This window comes from Cynocephalus volans, chromosome X, assembly GCF_027409185.1.
Source record: "Cynocephalus volans isolate mCynVol1 chromosome X, mCynVol1.pri, whole genome shotgun sequence".
In the NCBI taxonomy this organism is placed as follows: Eukaryota; Metazoa; Chordata; class Mammalia; order Dermoptera; family Cynocephalidae; genus Cynocephalus; species Cynocephalus volans.
The window spans coordinates 167879203-167905788 of NC_084478.1; the positions used below are offsets into that span (position 1 = coordinate 167879203).

Sequence of the window (26586 nt, forward strand, 5' to 3'; positions counted from 1 at the left end):
AATATGGACGTATAGTTCCTCTGAAACAATTTTCCATAAAACTAGGTTCAACAATATTTATTAACTGCCCTATAACTAGTACATTTAAAAACAAAGAATTTCCCTTAAATATTACTTACAGGTGCAAGGCAAGACCAAAGTGAAGATGATACAGAATTCAAAGTTCTTCTGTCTAGCTTGTTTCAATACAAAAGTTAAAATTATGGTAGAAAATTATACTTTTTTTCCCCCCAATTTAAGCTCATTCAATGCTGACTCGGGTAGAAAACTTTCCCTACTGCAGTGGGGCCTGAACACTCCTTCACTGAAATGAGCTCACAGCCTCTAGCTAGAACAACTCAGATTTTTCCTTAAACGGCACACCAGGTTGGTCCTGCTTGCTCCAGAAGTTTGTTATTCAAGAGCTGTTTGAGTTTCAGAATGGGAACTAAACAACGATTAACCTGACCACTATAGGACTGTCCTGTTTGCTCTTCGAGCTGGCAGGTGCTCAAGGGCACTCTAGTTTCTAATGGGAGTCTCCATGTCTCTTGCTGCTTTGTTGGCCTTCAGGTTCTGGATACTGAGAAAGATCTAGGGTCAAAACTCGGCTGAACATGCAGTCGTCATACTGAAATGGAGAAAAGACAGTTAAAAGCCAGTCCCCATAATAGGGAAAAATACTATTAAAGTAAAATAAGAGCTATTATGAGTCTGGATTCACATTAAAAAGGAAACTCTTTGTACCTAAAAAGGTATCAATTATCTGCATTTATATCACTTGTTTTTTAAAATATTATCTGGTATGAGATTTTCCATATCTCACATGGCATATTTCCAGGTGGTTCCCTAACATTCTGTAAATTAATTTTTATCTTAGCTTAAAGGGAAACTCAGGAAGTAAACCCAACTGCCCCAAAACCAAATGATTTCAATTAGTTGCTGCTCTCCATTAGCTCAGGTAAGTATTGTGGATGGCTTAAGAAAGGTGTATTCACAGGCTAAAAGTTACTATCAACCTGGAACTTGTAGTTGGTTCTTTTGTTTTTTCCTGTGATACTTTTGGAAGATAAATGGTTCTTTGCGCTACCACGGTGAATTTGTTTTTGCTTCAAACATTCAAACATGACAGAAATATGAACTATAATATTAACAGGTTACTCTCTGTAAGTTAATGTGTACTATTATTTTACGAAACAAAACTATTACTATTCTGTAATTTTCAATTTGTTTCTTTCACTTAGGATATATCTTAAATCTCCGTGTACCGTCATAGGTAAATAACTGAATAGTTACTTTTGTGTCTTATTTGATTAAAAAATCATTTCAGCCTATATTTATTTACTGCAGAAGTCAAACGGTATCTGCAAACTTCATTTGGAACTTTTAGTTATAAAAGGAAAGGCCTGCAGCTATAGGAGTACTAAGGTGGGTTTACAGCAGTTTCTCCTCTCCCCGTAATTGAGCTTTACCACTGGATAGACGCCTATTAGCGCATTAGCTCTGGAATAGAACTCTTCTTTTAAGGAAATGATGATCATCTGACACTGTTCTTGAGTCTGCTCTTTGATGTAACTTGATACCTGGGTGGAAATAAAAAGCACATATTTTGTCAGCAAGGAAAGGCCTTGTTTGGACTTAGGGGACAGTGATTCTGCATGTCTCTGAGTCTGCCCATTTTAGGTGATAAGGCACTCACTTGCCTTTCTGGTAATTCAGTAAATCCACCACAATTGCAGACATGGAAATAGTTTAGATTCTAAAATATAAGAGGTAAGTAAAAAAAAATAAACTTCATTAAACCTGTGATCTAAAACTTTAAGAATATATATTTTTTAAACTTGAAGAATATTTTAAAGAATACAGCTCTAACTTGAGATACTGTCATGTGAATCAGCCTTTATAATGAGACATTTTATGAGTGAAGAAGAACTGGTATTTAAACTTCCAACATCCTATTTTGCCAACTCAAACCCTGAAGATGGGAAATACACAGCAATTCAGTACGTATCCATAATCCAGTCATTTTGTTAGAGGTGAAATTCGGCTCCTTCAGGAAGCTCAATTCCAAAAGGAAACGAGAATATGAGCAAAATATAATGGACAGAAATGAGCCTCAGTGAACAAACTACTTACAGCTTGGAGAACGACAGAGAAGAACTTAGACTCCCAGGAGCAACAGTCTAATGATACTTGTCCCCTCCCTAGACCTCTCTGACGGCTGGAGTGGGTCTGTGTGTGTATCGGTCCTGGCTGCATCCCAGACACTGGAAACAAGCTTTGGAAGCAGGAACAGCAGTTTCATTTGAGGAGTGAGTCATGAGCTAAGGTGAATGATGAGCGAGGAAGGAAACTGTTCTCGGGAAAGAGGCTGAATTCACAGAAGGAACTCCAGCATTAGAGGCAACTAACTAATCGTAGCTACTATGATGCAGGGCTGAAAAAAGGCTTGGGGTAGTGATAGGAAAAGAAGAGGAGATAGAATGCAAAGATGTACGGCATGCATTTTGCTTGGAGAGTTACCTATTATAAAAGTCGGGCACCCTGATCACAAGGAGGAGTGGAGGCTGCTTCATAGTTGCTCATAGTACATAAGCGCTCACACTCAATTCAGCAACGGAGTGTCAGGATCATAAATCTCAAAGGGATAATGGAAACTAAGAGGTTTTAATACATAGGATAGGTGCTAATGGGAGTCTTAAGTAAGGCCTAGTCCCTGGAGATGTCACCAATGTGAACATCTAAATTTTGCTAAAAGATGTGGACCTTAAATGCAACCAAAAAAAAAAAAAAAAAAAAGCAGCAGTCCACAAAGATTTCCTGCTCCACAGAATATGGGATACAAAGTACCAAAATTAACCTTCTAAGGGGAGATTTCTCCTAAATGGGTCAGGCCATGGAGTCCAGTCAGCTGATGCAGACTGCTGTCATTCAAGAGAGACAAATCAGGACTTTCTCTTGCTCATGTTTTCTTCTTCCCCCAGTTACCATGAAGTTTCTGGCATAGGCTTTTTTGTGTGGTGTGGAGTTCATGTGGTATCCTTGTGTATCCTGTGCCATTTTTAAAAAGGAGAGTCCTAGAAAGATTTGAGTTAGATGAATACAACTTGGGAAATGCTGAGAGACTACATTCATGCCATAAGAAGGGATCTCAGGCTGCAGCTTGGCAATGCCCCGTGACTCGCCCAGGCATCTCAGGAGTGAATCAACAGAGAAAGAAATCACGGAGGTCAGCTTCAGAGGCACAGAACCCACTGGGCAGCACCCTAAGACGGAAAATAGCCAAGCTCACAAAACTAGGTTATAAAACAGAATGCCAATTTACAAGTAAGTAATGAGAACTGTATCTGCCAGAATGACGAGGACAGTCTTCTTGTAAGCAGCCATAAATGCAAAGCCCGGTCTGGAAGGTGGGTGGGCCTGGAATCAGAACCAGGACAGTCTAATTTATCCACCTCCAAAAATGGATGGCCCTGGCAGTAGGACCATGATACTGCAAGTCTGCAGGTTGGAGCTGTCCCTGCTTTGGGCAGTGATGGGCACTGCCAGGGTCTGCCTTTGTCCTTTGTTCATGTTCCATGGCTGACCCCATTCTCCTTTCCCAGATTCAATCTAATTACAGTCAAGCTGTGTGAGCTGCGAGCCTGGGTCTTTAGGTGGCTCTGTACAATCTACCCATTGGTCTTCGAATCCTGCCTAAAATTTCACTGGCAAGTTAAACTGTTACCTTAGCTCCCTCACTGTCTCAAATACTGAAAACAGGATCACGCCCAAGTAAGTTTTGATAAAATTGGGGAGGTAGAATTTTATTTAGTGCTGCTATTCACAGACTTTATTAAACAACTAATTTGGTCCATGAGATAAACCCTGTGCCCCCTGCTATTAGCTGCCCTCTAATTCTCAATATCTAGATTTGGGAGAAGCAAGTTCTGGCGGTAGTAATGCTGTTGATAGAGCACAGTGATCCTCATCTGACTTCTGTGTTGATTTCCTATCAAATCTTGAGGGTCCCCTAAATCTATAATGAAAATAATCACCTTGTTTTTAGATATTTAACTCAGATTTTTAAAGTATTGATTTTTATTCAGCAATTATCATTGCTTGTCCCACAACCCTGTTTGGTCAAGGTAAACTGCCTTCTGACTGCAATTATAGATATTGTATTGAAAATTAAAAGCAGAAAGAAACTTACTTTGCCAATATTAGTATTGTCCAGGACTGCGTCCACTTCATCTAAAACAAAGAATGGAGCAGGCCGAAAACTAGAAAAAAACAGTAAAGCAAGTTACAATTTTCTATCTGTTTTACAAAGACCTGGAGGAAAGCTTTAACAACATTATTCAGAATAAGACACATCCTTTTGGATACTTTTGTCTAGGTAATCAATGACCTTTATGCTGCTAAATCCAGTGCTCATCCTGTGCGACCTATGCAAGGAGTACTCAGTCATCCCCGCTCCTTGAAACACTAGGATGACACAGTCTGCTGCCCTCACCCACTGCTCCCTCTGCATCTCTTCTGCTAACACTTCATCTCTCTGACCTTGAACATGGCCGTGCCCTCAGGGCTCAGGGTTTAGTGCTCTCTGGTCTCTAATTAACTCCCTTGGTGATTTCATCTGGTCTCAAATTTTTAAATACCATCGAAATACTGACAGCTCCCAGTACTTCTACCAATCGTTCTGAACTCTTGCCTCACATGTCCAGCTGCTTACTCAACAATTCCCCATCGGGGTCTAACAAGCATCTCACACTCATCCAAAATCAAACTCCTTACCTGCCCTTCCAAAACTACTCCCTCTTGTAGTAAGCTGCCTCTTACTGGCAGCTCTTATCACTCTAGTTGATTAGGCCAAAATCCATGGAGTCATCTGAGTCCTTCACACTCCACGCCCTGTCTGTTAGTAAGTTCTGCCAGCTCAAACTTCTGTTCTCATCCTGGTCCTACCCATCACCATCTTTCACCTTGTCACAATAGTTTTCAAACCCTGTGTCTGCCAGTGCTGCATAAAGCCTATCTTCACACATGCCAGGCTCACTCTGGCCTCAGGGCCTTGGCACTTGCTGCTCCTCACATCTAGAACATTCTTCCCGTAGCTATGTACAACTTGCTCCCATAATTCCTTCAAATCACTGCTCAAATGTTACCTTTTCAAACAGGCCTTCCTGAAACTCTTTAATACCTCAAACCCTTCTATGCTACTCACTATCTCCATTTCCTACTTTTTTTTTTTTCCCTCTATAGGACTTGTGATTTTCTAATATTCTCTATATAAGAGAATTAGTTTACTAATATAGCCGATTTATTATCTGTCTTCCCCAACTAAAATGAAGTATCTCTGAGGCAGGCATTTGGTTTTGTTCGCAGCTGTCTCCCCAGTGTCTGCAATAGCACCTGGCGCACAGTAAAGAGTTATTAAATATTGTTTAATAAGTGGATGGGGGCGCCACCTAGTGACGGTCTTATTCTGCCAAGATTCCTTGTTCAGGACCTGCCTCCTGCTCTCCCAGAGTCCCCCTGCCATAACGGTCTTTTCTCCCTTTCCTGTGGTGACCTATTCCTTTTCCTTCTTGAGACCAGTGAAGAATGGTTGTCACACTCCTGTATATGTTCCTGGTCATGGAAATAGAGAGGCAACATCGTCTACGGCTCAGATCTTCGTCTAATGCTGTGAATGGTGAAAGCTATTATTTGCCTTAATTTTAGTTAACTTTTTGTTTCTTGATTTATTTTACAAAGAAACAGTATCACCATCATCAGAGGAAATAAGGAGGTTAAATACTTTTTGAAAGAAATACTTATCTTACCATTCTTTACTAAACAGCAGATCTCTGAATATGGACTAGGAAAATAATGTACAAGTTGGACTTTTTGTTTGTTGTTTTTGTTTCCTGGCAATCCTGATGTCACATTTGGCCATTCAAAATATTTTTCTTTCTTTTCTATAAAGCTGGAATATAGCAACTATTGATAACAGAAACTGAATAAAAATCTGTCAGAGACTGAACTCTCTCTTAGATTTGCTGTCTACATTGTTGCAGGCCTAAAGCATAACTTGAATTGTCTGGCTGAAGAAGAGTTTCATATCACATTAGTAAATATTAATGAAGACAAATAGTCAATACGTCTTTTATAAGATGGTCTGCTTGGTTTCTGCCCTTACACAAAACTGATTAGCTTGTTGTGGCCTTACCTGTGCACAGCAAACAGGAGAGCCAAAGCTGCCACACACTTTTCTCCCCCCGACAAATTGTCCATCGGCATAAATCGTTTCCCTGGTGCTATGCAGTTATAGCTAATTCCCTCCAAGTAAGGTTCTTCAGGGTTCTCCGGGCTAAGAAGTGCCTGAAATGCATTTTAGTTATTTAGCAACATTAGAAAAGCAACCAGTCGGGCCGAGCCCGTGGCGCACTTGGTAGAGTGCTGCGCTGGGAGCGCGGCAACGCTCCCGCCGCGGGTTCGGATCCTATATAGGACTGACCAGTGCACTCACTGGCTGAGTGCCGGTCACGAAAAAACGACAAAAAAAAAAAAAAAAAAAAGCAACCAGTAAATTTCAACTTGGGGTTGCCACAGAGTTTAAATGCGAAACATTCTATTGGTTAGGTTTTCTTCAATTAAAAAAAAAAAATTAAAGATGACCGGTAAGGGGATCTTAACCCTTGACTTTCTGTTGTCAGCACCACGCTCTCCCAAGTGAGCCAACTGGCCAGCCCAAGGTTTTCTGCAATTTTGATGTAAAAATATCAATGCCTGTAAGTAATGGATTTAGTTCTACACGTAATCACAGGCAACAGGGTTGTCTGGGTAGAGGAAAGAGGGAAAACATCCTAACATGTACAAGGATCAGGCCTTGCCACCAGACAGCCATTCAAACCTCTGCAGCATATGCCTTTGTCTTAAAAAAAAAAAAAAAAAAAAAAAAAGTATTCAATTCACTCACTGGTTTATTTATCAAATATTTATTGAATGTCAGTTGTGGGTCAGGCACTGTTAATAAAGAGATGATTCCTGTTCTCAAGGAGTTAATGGGTTTATTTTAATCTTACTTTACTGAAAATTAGTATGTTATTTTCAGTTGAAATTCAAAATATCTGATCCAGGACCAAATCTCAGTCATTAAAAAAAAAAAAAGAGAGAGAGAGAGAGAGAGAGAAAACAAAAGCAGAGCAGGTAGTAAGTGCTGACCTACATCTTTATTCCACACTCAATTCCACAAGTATTTAGTATGGAAATTTATAATACAGTGGGTGGTTACAGCACAGAGGCTGTCATTAAAAGGGACATATGTGGATTCGAATCCTACCTTTAGTTCTTTCCCTCTCACTTGTTACTCTGTTCGACGTCACAAATCAACTGTTTTCCCAAGGTCTTCTACATGACCCTACCTTTACCATAGAGACCTACAGTTTTATAACATCAAATTAGTACCAGACAACAGGATTTCAGAACTCAAGAGAACTTGGAAACCAAATGATCTAACCCATTCACTTTTTTAGATGAAGAGACAGGCCCAGAGTTCTGTCTAGGTTGGCCAGTCTAGAGTGAATGGGATCTAAGAACAGGTCATTAGAGAACCAATCTTCATGAATTGACTTTGCCCTATAACCAAGTCACTCAAATAATGTGGCAGTGTTTGTTTATTTCCCACCAGAAAAAAAAAAAAAAAAAAAACACTGTCAATAATACAAAATTCCCACTAGTATTTTGAGGTGAAAAATACATACTTGGGCACTGTCGTTTCTGCAGAGCTTCTTGTAGATTTGATCAACTGAGATTAAGACGTGCTCAAAACACTTGCTGAAAAGATCGTATCTTCTTTTTTTCACCTGTTCAAACTCTTTCCTACACATTCTGGCTTCCTTTCTGCTGGCCTCAAAAACTAAGAGAGAATAAATGTTCTTTATTTTGGAAATCACTGAGGGGATTTCTCTTATTTAGACTTTAAAGCATAAAATACTTTTAAAATTAGATTTCGAGTTTGGTTGTCTCCAGTAAATCTACCTTCAAAATACCTCAATTATAATTAAGGCATGGCTTTTACAATTGATGAGCCCTTTTTCTAATAGGGATAATTTCTAAATAATATTGACAAGTTCTAACAAGTATTTAATGAATTTTACTGGTATTAAAAAATCTGTTCTAAAATAACCAATAAACATGTTTTAAATTAACAATTTTTCAAAAAGGAAGCAATTAGTGATTCAGTATTAAAAGCACACATTAAGACAACAGAGGTAAATATATATAATAAAAAAAGAGAAAAGCAGAATCTGTGTGGGATTGTTGGCAAGTTTTAAAGAAATCATAACACCCGTGAATATGATCTTATTAACAGCTAAATGCAATTTCACCATCTGTGGATTCTTGCAACTTGTCTGTGACAGTCTTTAAGTTCTCCTGGGCTCGTAGGTTTGGGGCTGCTGTCTTGTACAGAACATCTTCCTGGGATGCTATTCGCCGCAGTAAGAATCTAAGGTGGGCCCCGACTTCTTTATCAGTTTGTAGAGCCTATTATTGGCAAAGAACAACAGTGATTGTCATGCCTTTTACATCCAGATTGCTAAGGCAAGGCACACATGCAGGGCCCTTCACCATCTGGCCCTACCAGCTCCCTCTGCGCAGCAACCTCCCCGAAGCCCTCTCTGAGCCTGGAGCTGCAGTCGCACCACAGTGTTTGTAGCTTCCTGAGATGGCTGTGTTGAGTCTGCTGTGCTCTTTTATGGCTCTAGTGTTGTATATGCTACTCTCTTGGAATGCACCTTACCTTCTTATTTGTTAAATTGGCTAAAAAGCACCAATTTGTATATCACCTTTCTTTACTCTTTTGTTAAAAATATTCATCATCTACTATGTATTAGACATTGAGGATTCGATGATGGAAACTGTCATCTTTGCCTTTAAAGGGCTCACAGGGTAGTCAGAAATATAAACTGGCATTTACAACAGGGTGAAAAGACCACTAACAGGGCAAGCATAGGTACTACGGGGCAGAGAGAGATCCAGCCCAGCTAGAGCAGGTGACAGCCTGAAACCTGAATGGTGAATAGAACAAACTCAAGGGAGGAGGGAAGAGAAAGTGTGTCACATGCCCTTCCAGGAAAACTTTCTTCACCTCCCAAAGAGGGTTAATTAATACATGGTAAAGGTGACATTTTAATTCACTGGGAAGAGAATATTTGAAAAATGCTGGTGAGTAAATTAGTTAACTTGGGCCTTTTTAAAAAATAGTTTCTTAACTCATACCATAAACAAAAATAAATTTCAGATGAATTAAAGAGGTAAATGAAAACAAAAGAAAACCATAAACGGGAAGAAAATGTTTACTCAGTAATGAGGTGGGAAAGGACTTTCTAAATAAAAAAGCAAAAGGAGAAAGCACTAAATAGAAGACTACAGAGAAGACAAACACTTCTTTCTGATTGCCAAAAGGTGCCACAAATACAATCAAAGAGTCCAGCAAATCTAATGAAACATATTAACAACATATGAAGTGAAAAGATGTGTTGGGTATCGCTCCTCAGCATCCACTCTCACTTATTCTTTTCCATCACAGCCCATGCTTTTGACCAGGTAGGCCCATCTCTGCCTCATAGATCCCAGGTAGTAGATAGGGGTGGGCCTGCTTGGTCTAAGGCAGAGACTACCGCCCCCTCCCTCACAGTGATTGGCTCAGAAAGGAACATGTGACTCCATTTAGGCCACTGGGATGAGAAGACTATTACTGGGGCTTGGTAGGAAGAACTGTTCTTCAGTCTTGGGACAGCACTACTACAGAAGGCAGCCTCTCTCCTCTGAAGGTTGTGGCTGTGGGGGGAAAGCGAAGACTGGCTGCAGTATTTTGACCTCATGAGAAATGAGCCAGAGCTGCTTAATTAAGGGACTGTGAAGCTGGATTGCAGGTCTTTGCTCTGCAGCTTTGGAGCAATGGCTACACTATCACCTTCGGTACTCTGGAGAAGCCCCAGTACCTACTGGGGGTACTACATTGGCACACTGATAGGGCAAGTTCAGGGTGCTGGATTTGGCTACTTTTGTTATTGCAGGACTTCTCAACCTGACCACAGAAACTTTTCTTTGGCTAGACATGTCATGGTACTAGTGTTCTGCAGAATACACAGAGACATGATGATACAAACATTAGAAAAGTAAATTATTTCCTGCCATTTTGTGATACTGTGATATAATAAATATATCTCTGGTCTTTGTCCTGAATCCTGGCACAGAGTTTCTAAAACCCTTGGAATTTCCTGAGTGACAGAGGTGAGAGGAGCATTTTTCATTATTCATAATAAGCCCCTTTCCAACAAGCCAGAGTTTATGTTGATGAGCTGACTCTTGGAGGATGGGGACTGGTTGCCAGAGGAACCAACTTCAGCCTCTCCTTTCTGGGGAGGGGAGAGAGGCTGGAGATTGAGTATATAATCACCAGTGACCAGTGATTTACTCAATCATGGCTACATAGTGAAGCTTCCACAGAATCCCCAAATAATGTGGCTTGAACAGCTTCTGGGTTGGTGAACACATGGAGATGCTGGGAGGGTGGTGAACCTGGAGGGGGTATGAGAGAGGACATGGAAACTCTGCATCCCTCTCCCATACCTGGTCCTATGCATCTCTTCTATTTGGCTGTTCTTGAGTTATATTGCTTTGTGATAAACCAGTAAGTGTAAATAAAATATTCCCCTGAGTTCTCTGAATCATTCTAGCAAACTATCAAACCTAAGGAGGTGGTGGTATCCCCCGATTGGTCAGAAGTCAGTTGGTCAGAAGTAGGGGAGGCCGGACTTGTAACTGGTGTCTGAAGTGTGAGCAGTCTTGTGGGACTTAGCCCTTAACTTGTGGGATCTGATACTAAATCCAGGCAGATAGTGTTGGAATTCACCTGAATCGTAGAATGCCAAGTTGGTATTCAGAGAATCAGAGAATTGCTTGGTATGGAATAAACCCACATATTTGGTGTGAGAAGTGTTGTGAGTATAGAAAAATCGTTTTTTCCTTTGTATATTTCAAAAATCATTAGGGGAATCTACTTCAAAAAGAAAAACTCTATCATCGAAATGTCTTCCTGTGATATTTAAATAATATATTCACTATTACTATGAGTTAGAAACAATGGAAATCGTTCAATTACCTTCAAATCCTCACTTAGAGAGCTGTAGTCTATTTCAATGGCTTCTTCTTTTTCATAGACATCATCACCTGTTGCCTGCATACTTTCTGCTTCAGTTCCCAACTGAAAAACATGTGAAACTGCTTTCTGAAATGGTGATCTCTATTCATCTGTCAGTCCTCAGCCCTCCAGTTGCTTGTCAACTCATTCAGATTAAAAGCTAACAATGGAGGCCTTCAAGGCCACGATGACCTGGGCCCTGGTCCCCTTCTAATTTCATCACGCACCAGTGTCCCGTGATCACTCTGCTCCAACCACACTGGCCTTCTTGAGCACAGCAGGCACACGCCCACCTCGGGGCTGGCACACTGCCCTCTGCCTGGACAACCTCCCCTAGATGTCTGCACCACTTCAGGTTTCACCTCCTCTCCTCGCTGTCTGCCTTCAGGCCACCCCTGGTCTCTCCACCTAAAACAGCAAATTCCTCCCCACCAACACCGTATATTCCCTTTCCTCCTTTATTTTTCTCTTTAGCATGTATCAACACCTCACACACAAATATTTTACTTGTCATTTTGTCTGTATGTCTCTCCCCCACCAGAATATGAGAGAGGTTTTTAAACATTGTGTTCACTGCTCTATTCTTAGTGCCTAGTGCAATGACTGACAAAATATACTTCTATTTCCATATATGTGACTCTCTGAACGAAGGAAGGAATAGCAAAGAAGAAACAAACGAGTACTTCTTCAGCTACAGGCTGGCCTCAGGCCAAAACCAAGAATCACAAATTAACAGGGGGAAAAACAAACAAACAAAAAAACCCACCTCTTTTGTAGATATTCTCAGCTAAAACAAACTCAATGAAACTACTTTTGGAATTAAGTCTACATTTTATGGAATACATGTATGTTAAAACAGCTCACAAAGAAATTGAACTTGAATACAAAATGTATCGTTGTATTAAACTTCTATGTAAGTCATCTGGTGCCTTGCTACTCAAAGTGTGGTCAGTGGGCTAGCGACAGCAGGCCTCACCTGGTGGCTGTTATAAATGCAGACTCCTGGGCAACAAGATTCCCAGGTGCTTCCCCAGCACATTACGATTTGGGAACCAGTCATCTAGTAAAGTCTCCCCCACAATATAAGAATCTTCTATGAGAACCCTGGCAGGTGAAAGTAACTTACCCTCTGTCTGAACACCTCCAACAGAAGGCGAATGTCAGGTTCTACCTCACAAGTGTTGTAAGACAATACTCCTACAACAATTGTAAGACAATCATTTTTAACTAGTGATCACTGTTCAACCATCAGGAGAGAGACAACTCATATCTAATGCTGTTTTATTTGGGGCTTTGTAGAATATCTCGTACAGCATCACTATTACACCACCTCCACTAGATGTGCTTATGAAATTCCAATCAGGGAACTCACCAGGAGAGGCCCTCTATCTTTCTACTAGCAAGTGGCCTCTACTCTCCAAATCTAGTGCTCTCCTCAGGACCAGAAAGAACAAGTGTGGTCCACATGAGAGACCTACACCTATTTGAAGAGAATCATCATATTCCCCAAGCCTTCACTTCCCAACATGACCTGGTCTAGGTTTTCTTCACTATCCTGGACTTTGAAATGCATCATGAGTGAATGCAATATTCCACTGTAGCCTCACTAGCACAAAGCCGAGAAGTATCTTTTTTTAAAAATACACTTAATTTTTTTAGAGCAGTTTTAGGTTCACAGCAAAGTTGAGAGGAAGGTTACAGGGGTATCCCACATACCCCCTGAACCACACATGCACGGCCTTCCCCACTGTCATTTCCACCACAGTGGTGCATTTGTGACAAGTGATGAACCTACACTGACACATCGTAATCGCCTAAAGTCCAAAGTTTTCATTAGCATTTGCTCCTCTTATTGTACCTTCTATGGGTTTATATACATGCATAACAACATGTACCCACGGTAAAGGTATCAGACAGAGTAGTTTCACTACCCTAAAAATCTTCTGTACTCCATCTGTTTATCCTTCACTCCTGGGAACCAGCGATCTTTTTACTGTCTCCATAGTTTTGCCTTTTCTGGAATGTCATATGGTTGGAATCATACAGTATATAGCCTTTCAGATTGCCTTCTTTCACTTAGAAATATGCATTTAAGTTTCCTCCATGTCGTTTTGTGGCTTGACAGCTCATTTCTTTCTAGTTCTGGATAGTATTCCATTGTCTGAATGTACCAGAGTTTATCCATTCACCTACTAAAGAATATATTCGTTGTTTCAAAGTTCTGGCAATTATAAATAAAGCTGCTATAAACATCCACTTGCAAGTTTTTGCATGGACATAAGTTTACAGCATCTTTGAGTAAATACCATGTAATGCAACTGCTGGAACATATGGTAAGAGTTTTTTATTTTATTATTTTTTAAGATGACCCGTACGGGGATCTTAACCCTTGACTTGGTGTTGTCAGCACCACGCTCTCCCAAGTGAGCTAACTGGCTATCCCTATACTGGGATCCGAACCCGTGGCCTTGGTGTTATCAGCACCACACTCTCCCAAGTGAGCCATGGCTGGCCCAATAAGAGTATTTTTACATTTGTAAGTAACTACCAAAATGTCTTCCAAAGTGTCTGTACCATTCTATGGATTTCTGCAATGAAAGACAATTCCTCTTGCTCCACATCCTCGTCAGCATCTAGTTTTTGTCAGTGTTCTGGATTTTGGCCATCCTAATAGGTGTGTCGTGGTGATTTTGGCCATTCTGATAGGTGTGTAGTGGTGTAGGTGCGTAGCCATCTGCATATCTTCTTTGGTGAAGTGTCTGTTTAGGTCTTTGGTCCAGTTTTTAATCAGGTTGTTTTCTTAGTTTTAGATTTTAAGAGTTCTCTATATATTTTTTTCTTTTCTTTTAAAGTTTTAATTTTATTTTACTCACTTTTACTTTTATTGTGATAAAATATACAAAACATAAAATTACCATTTTAGCCACTTTAAACTGTACAGTCCAGTGGCGTTATGTGCAATCACACTGTTGTGCAACCATCACCACCGTCCATCTCCAGAACTTTTCCATCATCCACACTGAAATTCTGCATCCATTAAAAACAACTTCCCACACCCTCTTCCCCTCAGTCTGTTGACCACTACTCTACCTGCTGACTCTGTGAATTTGTTGACTATTCTAGGTATTTCATATATGTGCAATAATACAATATTTGTCTTTTTGGGTCTGGTTTATTTCACTGAGCATAAGGTCTTAGAGGTTCATCCATGCTGTAGCATTGTATCAGTACTTTATTCTTTTAAATTTTTATTTTTTAATTTTAACCCTTACTTCTACATCTTTATAGGGTACAAGGTGGTGTTTTAATACAGGCACATACTGTACATTAATTCACTTAGGGTAAGTAGCTTAGCTGATGGAGTTTGGATGTGTTGTCCCCTCCAAAACTCATGTGGAAATCTGATCTCCAGTGTGGCAGTGATGGAAACTGATTGAGTCATGGGGGTGGATCCCTCATGCATGGATTCATGCTCTCCCTGGGGGAGGGGGGAGTAATGAGTGAGTTCTCGCTCTATTAGTTCCTGCGAGAGCTTGTTCTTTATAGGACCCTGGCACCTCCTCTCTCTCTCTCTCTCTCTTGCTTCCTCTCTCGCCATGTGATCTGCTTGTACCCGCCGGCTCCCTGCCACTTTCCACCATGAGTAGAAGCAGCCTGAGGCCCGTGCCAGATACAACTGTCCCAGAATCGTAAGTCTAATAAACCTCTCTTCTTTATAAATTACCGTTTCACGTATTCTGTTATAGCAACACCAAACGGACTAAAACAAGAGCTTTGTACCTTTTAACCTACCAGTCCCCTCCACCACACTCACCCCCACCCTCCCTTCCCTCCTGAGCCTCTGGTAACCAATATTCTACTCTCTACCTCTAAAAAAATCACAGTTTTTTAGCTTCCACATACGTGGTGTTTGTTTTTCTGTGCCTGGCTTACTTCGCTTAAAATGATGGTCTCCAGTTCCACCCATGTTTGCTGCAGATGACAGGATTTCATTCTGTTTTATAGCTGAATAGTATTCCATTGCACATATATACTATAGGTTTTTTTAATCCATTCATCTGTTGATGGGCATTCAGGTAGATTCCATCTCTTTGGTAGTATTAACAGTGTTTCAATGAACATGGGAGTGCAGATGTCTCTTTGATATATTGGTTTCATTTCCTTTGGGTATATACCCAGTAGTGGGATGGCTGGGCCATAGGTAGTTCAATTTTTAGTTTTCCGAGGAACCTCCATACTGTTTTCCCACCACTGAGGTAGTTCCTTTTTCCCCACATCCTTACCAGCATTTGTTATTTTTCTCTCTTTGATAAGAACTATTCTAACTGAAGAAAGCTATCTTGTTGTGATTTTATTTTGCATTTCCCTGATTAATGATGTTGAGCATTTTTTCATGTGCCTGTTTGCCATTTGTATGTCTTCTTTTGAAAAAGGTCTATTCGTTTTCTATGCCCATTTTTTAATTTCGTTGTTTTGCTGTTGAGTTACTTATATACTTTAGATATTAGTCTCTTTTCTGATATGTAGTTTGCAAAGACTCTCCCATTCTGTACCCTTGTCTCTTCACTTTGTTTATAGTGTCCTTTGTTGTGCAGAAGCTTTTTAGTTTGACGTAGTCCCATTTATCTATTTTTGCTTTAGTTACCTGTGCCTTTGTAGTCTTGTTCATAAAAACACCGCCTACTCCCATTTTGTGTAGCATTTTCTCTATTTTCTTCTAGTACTTTCATTGTTTCTGCTCTTAAGGGTTCAGTGTCTGACAAACCTGTTGTGGGTACCGAGGACTTGGGGTACAGGTTCACATTCTGTAGCAGGGTTAGATATCGACTGCCCACAGCACCAGGATCTGTGGCTGAGGCCCTCCTGACAGCTTGGGCTCCGTTAGCTGTGACTCTGACCCTGGCAGGCTGGGCACAGCACTAGCTCAACTCTGGGGGAAAAAGGGTGCTCTGGAAGTTTGGACCTGGGGAGCAGAGTACAGCTGCAATTTGAGAACCACATCAAATGGGGCTCAGTTGTCACTCAGTTCCCTGAGGATGAGGCACCTTGTAGTGGTGACTCTAGCTCCTGAAAGGGAGGGACTCAGTACTGTCTCAGTCTTCTGAGGCCAGGTGCAGTGGCAGCAAGAACCCAGAATGGAGGGGTGCAGTTTTTTGGGCTTTGGGGGGAAGGGAGCAGCATAGTGCTGACTTCACTCCCTGGGGGAAGGGGTTTCTCAGCAGCTCAGTCTCTAGGTAACGGTCCAGCTGCAGGGATGCAGAGTACCAGAGTTGTCCGGCCCCTAGAACAAGGTGTCTCAGCTCAGCCACTGCTCTGTTTCCCTGGGATGTGAGGCCCTACATCAGCTCAGCCCTGGAATACACAGCTGCTTAGCTCAGCCAAGCAGCTTCTCAACTAAGACAGCAATTCCCAAGGGGCAATGCCCCCCTTCAGCTCAGTCTGCAGGTGGACTGGGAGGGGTAGTTTAAGATTGCCCCAAAGGGAGTGTGCAGCTTTGCAGCTTTAGTTCTAGCATGAGGGTGAGGGCACAGCTACCCTTCCCCCTACCCTGGACACCCTCCTGCAACAGTTCCAGTTCTAACAAGGTGAAGAAGGCTTGTGAGCCACAGAGGGTGGGGTACAGTATCATCTCCTTTACGGGAGCACAACTGTGTAGACTCCAAGCAGCTCCTTCAGCTGGGCTATATTTCAGATTTTTATCAGATATGTCTTTTGCAAATATTTTCTCCAAGTCTGTAGCTTGTCTTTTCGTTCCTTTGATAGTTTCTTACACGGCAGAAATTTTTAATTTTAATAATCTCCAACTTGTCATTTATTTATTTCATGGGGCATGCCTTTGGTGTTGTCTAAAAAGACACCACCAAACACCTTCTTGTTGTTCTCTGAGCTTTCTGGATCTGTGGTTTGATGTCTGACATTAAATTCGGGAAATTCTCAGTCCTTGTTCCCAATACGTCTTCTGTTAGTTTCTTTCTTCTCTTTCTGGTATTCTCTGCTTACACCGTTTGCAGCTCTTCCACGATTCCTGAATATTCTGTTCTGTTTTTATTCTTTTCTTTTTTTTTCCTTTTTATTGAATCAATTGATTATACATATTTGGGGGATTCGACATTGACATATGTTGATCAAATCAATATTACTAGCATATATATTGTTACAAATCATACTTATTCTTTATACCCCTTGTTCAATCTCTCCACCTTACCCTCTCCCTCTACCTCCCCCATCTAATTACCCTAGATTTCTTCTTTCCTTCTGAAAGAGTAATGGTTACTCTGTTGATTTGCTGCCTAGATGATCTATCCAATGCTGAGAGGTGTGTTCAGGTCCCCCAGTATTACTGTAGAGCAGATGCTTCTTCTGTCACTATGGAATAAGCTTTGTGGACAAAGACAGCCTCTTCTTTTCTTTGGTCTCTGCTGGTGACTCTCCTTGTGTCAATGCACTCCAAAGGCTGGCAGACCATCTGCATTGTGGTTGTGGCATCTAGCCGCTTTTGTGGCAGCCATGGTTATTGTAGAGGCTGTAGTGGGCCACCCACATGGAAGTGATGTTTTTGGCATGTTTACCTAGTTGGTGGTGACGATGGTGGTGTGCCTGGTCGTGGAAGGGGGTCTGGTCCCCGGTTCCATGCCTTAGGACCCTGAGTGGGTCCCGTGGCACTGGCAGTTTGCCTGGTTGTGGGAGGAGGGTCCCTGTCCTGTTTTTTTTTTTTCCCGTCTTTTTTCTCCCCACATTTTAGTTTTGAAGGTTTCTATGGAGATATCTTCATGCTCAGAGATATCCTTTTCTCAGCCATGTCCAACCTATTAATATGCCCACCAAAAAAGTTCTTCATGTGTTTTTGGTCTGTAGCATTTCTATATTGTTCTCTTAGATTTTCCATCTATTATGGATTGAACTGTGTCCTCCCAAAATTTAATTTATTGGAGGCTTAGTCCCCACTGTGAAAGTGTTAAGAGTGTGGGAAATCCTATTATGATAATTGAGAGGTGGGCCGTTGAAGAGGTGAGTAGATTCTGAGGACCATGTCTAGAGAATGGACTAATAATTGTGGTTGTAGGCATGGTTCTGAGAGCTTTAACAGGAGAGCATATGACAAATTCTCTCTCTCAGCCGTTTTCTGCCATGTGAGAACGCTGAATTGTTGTAAAGCCATCACTGAAGACCCTCACCAGATGTGTTCCCTGGACTTTGGACTTCCCAGCTGGAACTGTAAGCAATACATTTTGTTTCCTTATAAATCATCCAGTTCCAGGTGTTTTGTGAAAAGCAACAGAAAGAGACTAACATACCATCTCTCTGCTTACACTGCCCACCTCATCTTTCTGGTTGTCTACCTTTTCCATTAGATTCCTTAGCTTATTAATCACAGTCATTTTACGTTCCTGGTCTGGAAATTCCAAGCCCCCTGCCATATTTGATTCTGGTTTTGATGACAGTTCCATTTATTCAAACTGTATTATTTGCCTTTTAGTATGTCTTGGACTTTTGTTCTTGATAGTCAAACATGATGTACTGGGTAAAAGGAACTGCTGTAAACAGGACTTTAGCAATTCGGTGGTGAGGTTTGTGGAGAGGAGAAGCATTCTACACTCCTATGCTTAGGTCTCAGTTTTTACAAGCTTGTGTCCATAGACTGAACTTCACAAGTGTTTCTCAGTTATTTTTTTCCCCTTAGGTGGAACAGGGTGGCTAGAGTTGACTGGAGTTGGGTATTTCCCTTCCCTCAGAGGGATCAGGCACTAATATAAAACCCCAGAAGGTTAGGCTCTGGTTAAATAGTTTCACGTGTGGGCAGACCTTAAACATAATGGAATTCTGTGGCTATCAGAATGGTTCCTCTCCTCCTCCCCGTGCCTTAAGCATAAGGGGATTTTTCTCTGATATTCACAATGCCTGGGTCCCCTGAAACCAGACTTTTTTCTCTTTTTATCTCTTAGGCTGGTCCACACTGAACCTCCAGCAATTCAGAAACTACAGTTTAGGTTTTCCTACCCCAGTAGCACTCGTTCCCCATGGAGATTTCTGCCCATGGGTTTCTCCTCTGGTAAAATGTGATGCTGTGTATTCAACTGTCTGTCTCTCCAATTCTTGGGACAGCAATTTGACCTCTGAAGTTACTTCTCTTGAATCTAATAAATTATTGAATTTTCATTTTCTTCAACCTTTTACTTGTTGTTAAGACAGAGTGGCCACTTCCAAGCCTCTACATGCTGAACTGGAAACTGGAAGTCTCACTTTTCCTTTTAGATAATAATTCAATATGAATTCACCTTAAAGTCTTAATTACTATACCTGCTTTGAAATACCTTTCCATAAATATGGAAGTCTTTCATGCTAATAAAGATATAAGTAATTTCACATTGATGGTGGGCATGCTGGAGAATAATTCTGAAGTTTCAGTAACTGAAATAACAATGGGACCAGAACAGCAACACTGTTACTGACCAACATTTATGGAGAAGTCAGTCATTAAAACTGCTTCCTCCTCTATTCCATTCGATAACAAGCCTCTTTTAAATTACCTTGACTTTTAAAGAGACATTGTCTTTCTTTCTGTAGTACAATGTGTACTCTTTCTCTGTTCCCACCTACTTATGCTGGTAACAGGACCCTCTTCCCCTCTTTTCACACCTGCAAGAGTGAGTACATGACCCAGATTAAGCCAATCCAAATTCTCGACAAGATTTTTTTGAGAGAGGGCAGGACAAAGTTTTCTGTCCCCTCTAGTCAAAGCCAGTGGTTTACACCTCCAGCTCTGTGGGGAGAGTTGATCTGGGAAAACAAAGCCAATACATACTGAGCAAGAAAGAGCTCTGGCAGCATTCAAGTTCCCGAATTCAGCTATGCGCGAGACCTCCTCCACTCCACCCCATCCCTTTACTCCTACTTTCGTTCTTTCTTTCTTTCTTTCTTTCTTTTTTTTAATCTTAAAGCTGTTTGAGTTGGGTTTATGTCATTTGTGGCCAGGAAAGGGTCTTCTCCTTTCCTTATCTCCTGTCTAGAAAGTGATATCTATTAAAACAGAGAAAAAAGACAGTTTTCAGTATAGTATCACACCAGAATTATGCTATGAAAAGTGGGTAATATTAGCAAGAGAAAAGCTTCTTTTATAGATGTTTCATTCTGAATAACCCAAAGGACCCAAGGCCTTTTATGGAGCTGATAACTGGATGGAACTGAGTCCATTTCTGAGTGTCTGGAGGCACAGTAGGAAGGAGAAGAGGACATGGAAGGGAGACCAGAGAGAAGAGATTGACTAACACACTCAGTAAGAACTCACGGATGACTTGAGAGGCAAAATAAATAACTACTTTTCCTATACTCAGGATTAGCTAATAGTAAGACATTCTTTCTGAACTGAACAGTCATCTTTCCCTAACATGAGGGAGAGAAGTAAGGGCACATACTTCCAACCATCCTAAAGTATCCTGTAAAATAAGAATGTGGTGAAAATTTAAGAAAAAAGGCCAATAGGGAAATGTTGACCATTAGTGGGCCTTGGTTTTATCTTGTGATTTCTTGGGTGTCCATTCTCGCCTCTCCCTGCACTCTCAACACGTGGAGATACTCAGTGGGACCTGTTTCTTCCGAGAACCACCTTGATACAGTTGTTGGTGAAGGTGCAGAGCAAGATCCCTCCACACATTACCTACAATGTTACGAGAATGCAGGGAACTGCTCCTGCTGGCAGGTGACTTGCATACTGCCTGCCGTTCATTGTGCAAAAATGTACTTAACTCCAATAGCTTTAATTCTGTTTTCTTTTGTGTATATAGTATGTAAGTAAGAAACAGAGATCCATCCTGTAGAGCTAAGGAGACATGATTAACAAAAGAGAAAAGAGAAATGCACAAAATGCCTAATCCTCTAGAATGACAACCATTTTGCCCATTTTCCTTCCTGGAAGAAGATGTCTTTCTCACCCCTAAAGGAGTTATAGAACAAAAGAAAGAATAAGCAGTCAAAGGGCATTGCGTTAATTTCCATACAACTGCACATATTTTAAAATCATTTGATAGAATACCTCCACTTCAATGATGTCATCCAACGACCCCAATAAAAGAATTATTTCAATGTCTTGAACTCTGCAATTAAGCAGCATGTCATGTTTCTCTAATCGTTTCTTTTCCAGAGAAGTCTGCATGATTACAACTTCTTTTTGCAACTTTCCCACTTCCCTATAAATACACAGATATGAAAGTGATTTTACTCATTGTGTAAAGTAGCACCAAGGAAGAAAAATGTATGTTATAAACTTCCATGACAAAATATTTTTTCCTATTAGTGCGATAAGCTCTAGTTTCTCATTGATGTTACTCATTTACAAATTAACACTCCAGCAAAAGGCAATAAATGTAAATAGTCAATCCAAGGGAACATTTTTCAATCATAAACATTACTGCTTTAATCAGGGTTAACAAATATACAGTGCTTTCCTAGCTATTTTTAAATCTGTATATTTTTCAAGCTGCATTTCTCCCTTAAATATAAGCTCTACATTTTAGAATCTCAAACCAAGACAAAAAGTCTCTTAGCAAGAAAAATGTCTTACCAACTTAGTTATTACACACATAATTATCCTAAGTTTCTTTACCACCGCCACCACTAATGTAAGGCCTTCTATCTGAAAATAAGGGCTTGGGTTTTACCAGCTGAAACATTGTGGGATTTTATAGGGACTAGAAAGAGGACTGGGTGGAGGAGAGCGAGGGAGGGAGGGAGGAAGAAGGAAGGAAGGACTATGGTTTTCAAGAATAGGAAAATGAACAAATGTTGTTTAAACTAAATACAAGAATAAAAAAATCAAGACTAAACACACATTAATTCTACTAAAGAATCTTAGACAGAGAACTTTCTGAAACAATGAAGATCTTTGGACAGTGAGGAAAATTGTGAAATGCCGTGAAGCTGATCGAAATCAGAGTCATTTCATCTGGTCACCCATGGTCGTGTCCATCCTACAGGAAAGCAGATGTCATTCTGGTCCAACATGCCAGCCGATTCAAAGTGTTATCACAATCATGGCTAATGTATGTTCATCGTGTTCCAGGCACTATTCTAAGTGTCATATGAATATAAACTCATTTAATCCTCACAGCACTCTATAAGGTAGGCACTGTTATTATCCCATTTTACTGATGAGGAAATTAAGGCATACTATGTAAGCAGCAGAGCTGGGACATGACAGCAGGCAGTGTGGCTCTACATTCTACTCTCTGACCCTGTGTGCTAAGCTGCACAGACTACAGGGAATCTCTGTACAGCAGGAAGATACCAGTATTAAGAGGGATTGAAGGTAAGGGACTCAATACAGGTTCATGTTTTCATCCATCAGAAAGAATTATTTACTCTAAACAACTAACCACCTCTCTTGGTTTTCCCCCAAATTAGAATGTTTGGGCTGGCTGGTTAGCTCAGTTGGTTAGAGCATGGTGTTATAACACCAAAGGCCTTGGTTCCATTCCAGCCACATGCAAAACAAACAAACAAACAAAAAAACAACCCAGAACATTTGAAATTTCCAATTGATGGTATACATGTTTAGAAGTCTGGCTAGGTCTTTGCAAATGATGAATTCTTAATTACCTATCAACAGCCAAAAACTTCTTCCGTTCCTCTTCAAGTTGAGTTTGAACTTTGTCAATGTTGGAATTCTGAGTGACAAGTATGTCTTTAAGTTGCTGCCGCTTTGCCATGAGTTCATCCACGATTTGCAGACAGTTTTCTTCAGTCTGAATGGAAAGGAATTGCATTGTAGATTTACCATCTTTTATGTGAATAAGGTCAACAGATTACCTTATTACCAATAAAACCAAACCATTCATTCCACGATAAGTCTCCTTATTCTGTGTGCTGCTCGAACCTCTATCATACATTGTGACACACTCTCATTCTATGCTTTTGGAAACTGGTAATCACCACCTGCCTCCGGCCTTCATTTGGATTCATTCCTCAGCTCACTGCTATTTGACTTCTGTTTCCATTGTCCAGTGAAAGTGGTCTTGCTACTATGACCTCTAATACGAAATTAAAGAGACATTTTCCTGACTGTACCTTTTGGACAGCCTTCATCACATCCTCCCTCCTGAAACTCTGGGGCTTCTATGATACCACCTCTTCTGGCTCTCCTCTTAACCTAACTGCTCACCTTCCACAATCCCGTCATTGTTCCACTGCTCTTCACTACCTACCTCCCTGCCTGGGAGTCTCAACCATTCTCATATGGTTTCAATTTACTCCCATAACCAGCAACTCCCAAATCTGTATCTCCAGCCTAGACTTCTCCCCTTATCTACGTACTCTTTAATTACCTGCTGGAAATTGCCATCTAGATGTTACAAAGGGAATTCAAGCTCCAAGATTCCAGAATTTTCACTCCTTAACCTGATTCTACCATCACCAATCATCCAGGTTAGAATTTAGCAGTCACTGGTAGCATCCCCTTTGCCCTTTCTCCCACTTCGACATCCAATAATTCATGAAGCTCTGCTGATTTTACGTTTTCTCAAATCTGCCCCCGACTCCTTCTATCACTATTAGGACACTTCAGGAGCTCAACATGTTTATTCAAGGAAGGATGTTATAATTTCAATAGAGAGGCACTTCAGCCACCATTATTACCTTGTTCAGGTTTTCAATGTCTTCTCTACATTTCTGGATAGTTTCTTTTAATGTGTTGGTGTTTTTCAGTTTCTCCTTAAGCTGATTGCGACTAAATTCCAGTTGAATATTAAGCCGAGTCTTTTGATTTTCGAATTCTAATCTAGTATAATAAAGTCAAGCATTTTAAGTGTTAAGCTGAGTACATTGATTTTTAACTGTTTCTTATGGAATTTTCAAAACAATAAAAAAACTGGGAGGAATACTATAATGAACCCCCTTGTAGCTCTCACTCAACTGTAATAATTATCAATTTTTGCTCAATCTTGTTTCATCTTTAACCACACTCACCGCCCCTTCCCGCCTGGCCTCATGTAATTTCAATTCTGTAAATATTTTCATATGTATCTCCGAAAGTGAAATGAATTTTAATTCATAACCATAAACTATTACAGATGTAAAAGAAAATAATCACCCAGAGTCACAGAAAAAAAAAATCACAAGGGGTACTAGAGATTATTTTGAACAGAATGAAAATAAAAACACAACATACTGAAATTTGTGGGAAATGGCTTAAACAGTTCATACAGGGAAATACATAGCTTGAAATGCTTATATTAGAAGAGAAATATAAAATACATAATGTAAACCTTCATCTTAAAAAGTCAGAAAAGGAGTAAATGAAAACAAAATAAGTAGAAGGAAGGAAACATTCAACAGCAGAAATCAATAACATAGAAACAGACAAACCATAGAGAAATCAATAAGACCAGGACCTATTCTTATAAAGGATCAATAAAACTGATACACTTCTAGCTAGATATTAGGAAGACAGGACAAATCACCAATATCAGAAATGAAAGCACATCAGTATAGACCTTGAAGACTTTAAAAAGGATAGAAAATATTGTGCATAACTTCATTAATAAATCTGACAACTCATAAAATACACAACTTCCTTGAAAAACACAAACTACCAAACCAAACCAGTGGAAAAAAAAATAACTAGAATTATACTATGTCTTATGAAGGAAACTGAAAATTAGTAATTAAAAAGCTTTCTGGTATTGCCTGTACTATATTGTTTATTTCTTTAAATCACTCACTTTTAAAATTCAAGAAATCTTATTTTTAATAGGATATTCTCATTTATTATTATTAATGGAATATTAGTTTTAAAAGAAAGCATTTATTGTATATCATTTGACATAAATTGGAAATGCTAGTAAAATTAAAAACTGTAAAAAGCAAACAAAACCACAAGCCTTCCCACAAAAAAGGTGAATGGCTTTGGTTGCCTCATTTGCAAATTTTACTAAACATTTAGGGAAGAAATAATACCAGTTCTATACAAACTCCTCCAGAAAAAAGAAGAGGAGAGAACAATTCCCAGCTCATTTTATGGGTCTGGCATTACAATGATACCAAAACATGACAAAGACATTACAAGAAAACTACAGATGAGTGCACTCATAAACATAGACGTAAAATTCCATAACAAAATTTTAACAAGTCAAACGCAAAAAACATGTGAAAAAGATCATGACCAATTTGGTTCATCCCAGGTATGGAAGGTGGATTAATATTCCAAAATTAATCAATATAATGTACTATCATATGTATTTACTATTAATAAACTAAAAAAAACCCGAACCCAACCATACAATCATCTCAATAGGTACCAGAAAGAGTATTTGACAAAATTCACTCATTTATGATAAAAAATGTCTATAAAGTAAGAATGGAAGATAGCTTCCTTAATCTGATAAAGGGCATTCTGAAGTTCATATACCTAATCATGAAAGACTGAATGCTTTTCCACTATGACTGGGAATGAGGCAGGATGTCTGTTCACACCACTTTTATTCAACATTGTACTAGAGTCCTAGCAAGTACAATTAGGCAAGAAAAAGAAATAAAAGATATACTAACTGGAAAGGCAGAAATAAAACTTTTTTTTCACTGACAATATGACTATGTAGAAAATCCTAAGTATCTATAAATGAGCTACCAGAAATAATAAATAAATTTAGCAAGATTTCAGGATACAAGTTCAAATAGCAAAAAACAATTTTATTTCAATGTACTACCAACAAACAATTTTAAATTGAAAATTTAAAACAATTCCATTCACAGTAACATAAAGATATGAAATACTTTGGAATAAATAAATGTTAACAAAACATGCACAACTGTTTAATGAAAACTAAAGACCATTTTTTTCCCCGGTGGCTATTATCAAAAAGACCCTAAAGACCATTAATGAGAGAAATTAAGAGAGACCTAAATAAAGACGGATACCATCCCCTTGAATTGGTATGTTTAAGATGTCAATTCTTTTCAAGTTGATCTATAGGTTCAACACAATCTCAATGAAAACCTTAGCAGGTTTTTTACAGCAACTGAAAAGTTTATCCTAAAATGTACATCGAAATGCAAAGGATCTAGAATAGGTACAGGCTTGACCTTTCTTGTCCAATATCCTCAGTGCCTAGAATTGTGCCTGGCAGATGTTTATGTGTACCTTTTTGAATATTGGCATCAATACTAAGTTTATTTCAGAAAAAATGCATTTCCTCCTCTTCTACACACTGAAACAGTTCAAATATTGAACATGTGTTTAAACATTAAACACTGACATTACTCATGCCTTTAAATTTTGCTGGGATGATTCATCTGTGAAACCATATATGCTTGGTGCATGTGGGGATGGGGTGGGAAGGAAGCATTTTTACTTTCTTTTCCTATGGTAACTGGCATCCTTAGATTTTTCTATCTTGTTTTGGGTAACTTCTGGTAATACATTATTGAAAATTATCAATTTTATC

At 39.7% G+C, this 26586-nt stretch overlaps 1 protein-coding gene across 1 annotated transcript in view; it reads right to left on the reverse strand.

Annotated features, from left to right (window-relative positions):
- Window positions 1-508: 508 nt before the first annotated feature.
- The window catches only part of LOC134368541 (structural maintenance of chromosomes protein 1B-like), a 74974-nt gene continuing 48896 nt past the window's right edge, over window positions 509-26586 (reverse strand). Inside the window, exons 16-25 of the mRNA XM_063084977.1 lie at window positions 23780-23921; window positions 22745-22890; window positions 21183-21336; window positions 11114-11215; window positions 8334-8490; window positions 7707-7861; window positions 6173-6324; window positions 4172-4241; window positions 1452-1562; window positions 509-610 (exon numbers count right to left, since the gene is read on the reverse strand). Coding sequence (XP_062941047.1) covers window positions 509-610; window positions 1452-1562; window positions 4172-4241; window positions 6173-6324; window positions 7707-7861; window positions 8334-8490; window positions 11114-11215; window positions 21183-21336; window positions 22745-22890; window positions 23780-23921 — 1291 coding nt within the window. The remainder of the gene's footprint in view (window positions 611-1451; window positions 1563-4171; window positions 4242-6172; window positions 6325-7706; window positions 7862-8333; window positions 8491-11113; window positions 11216-21182; window positions 21337-22744; window positions 22891-23779; window positions 23922-26586) is intronic.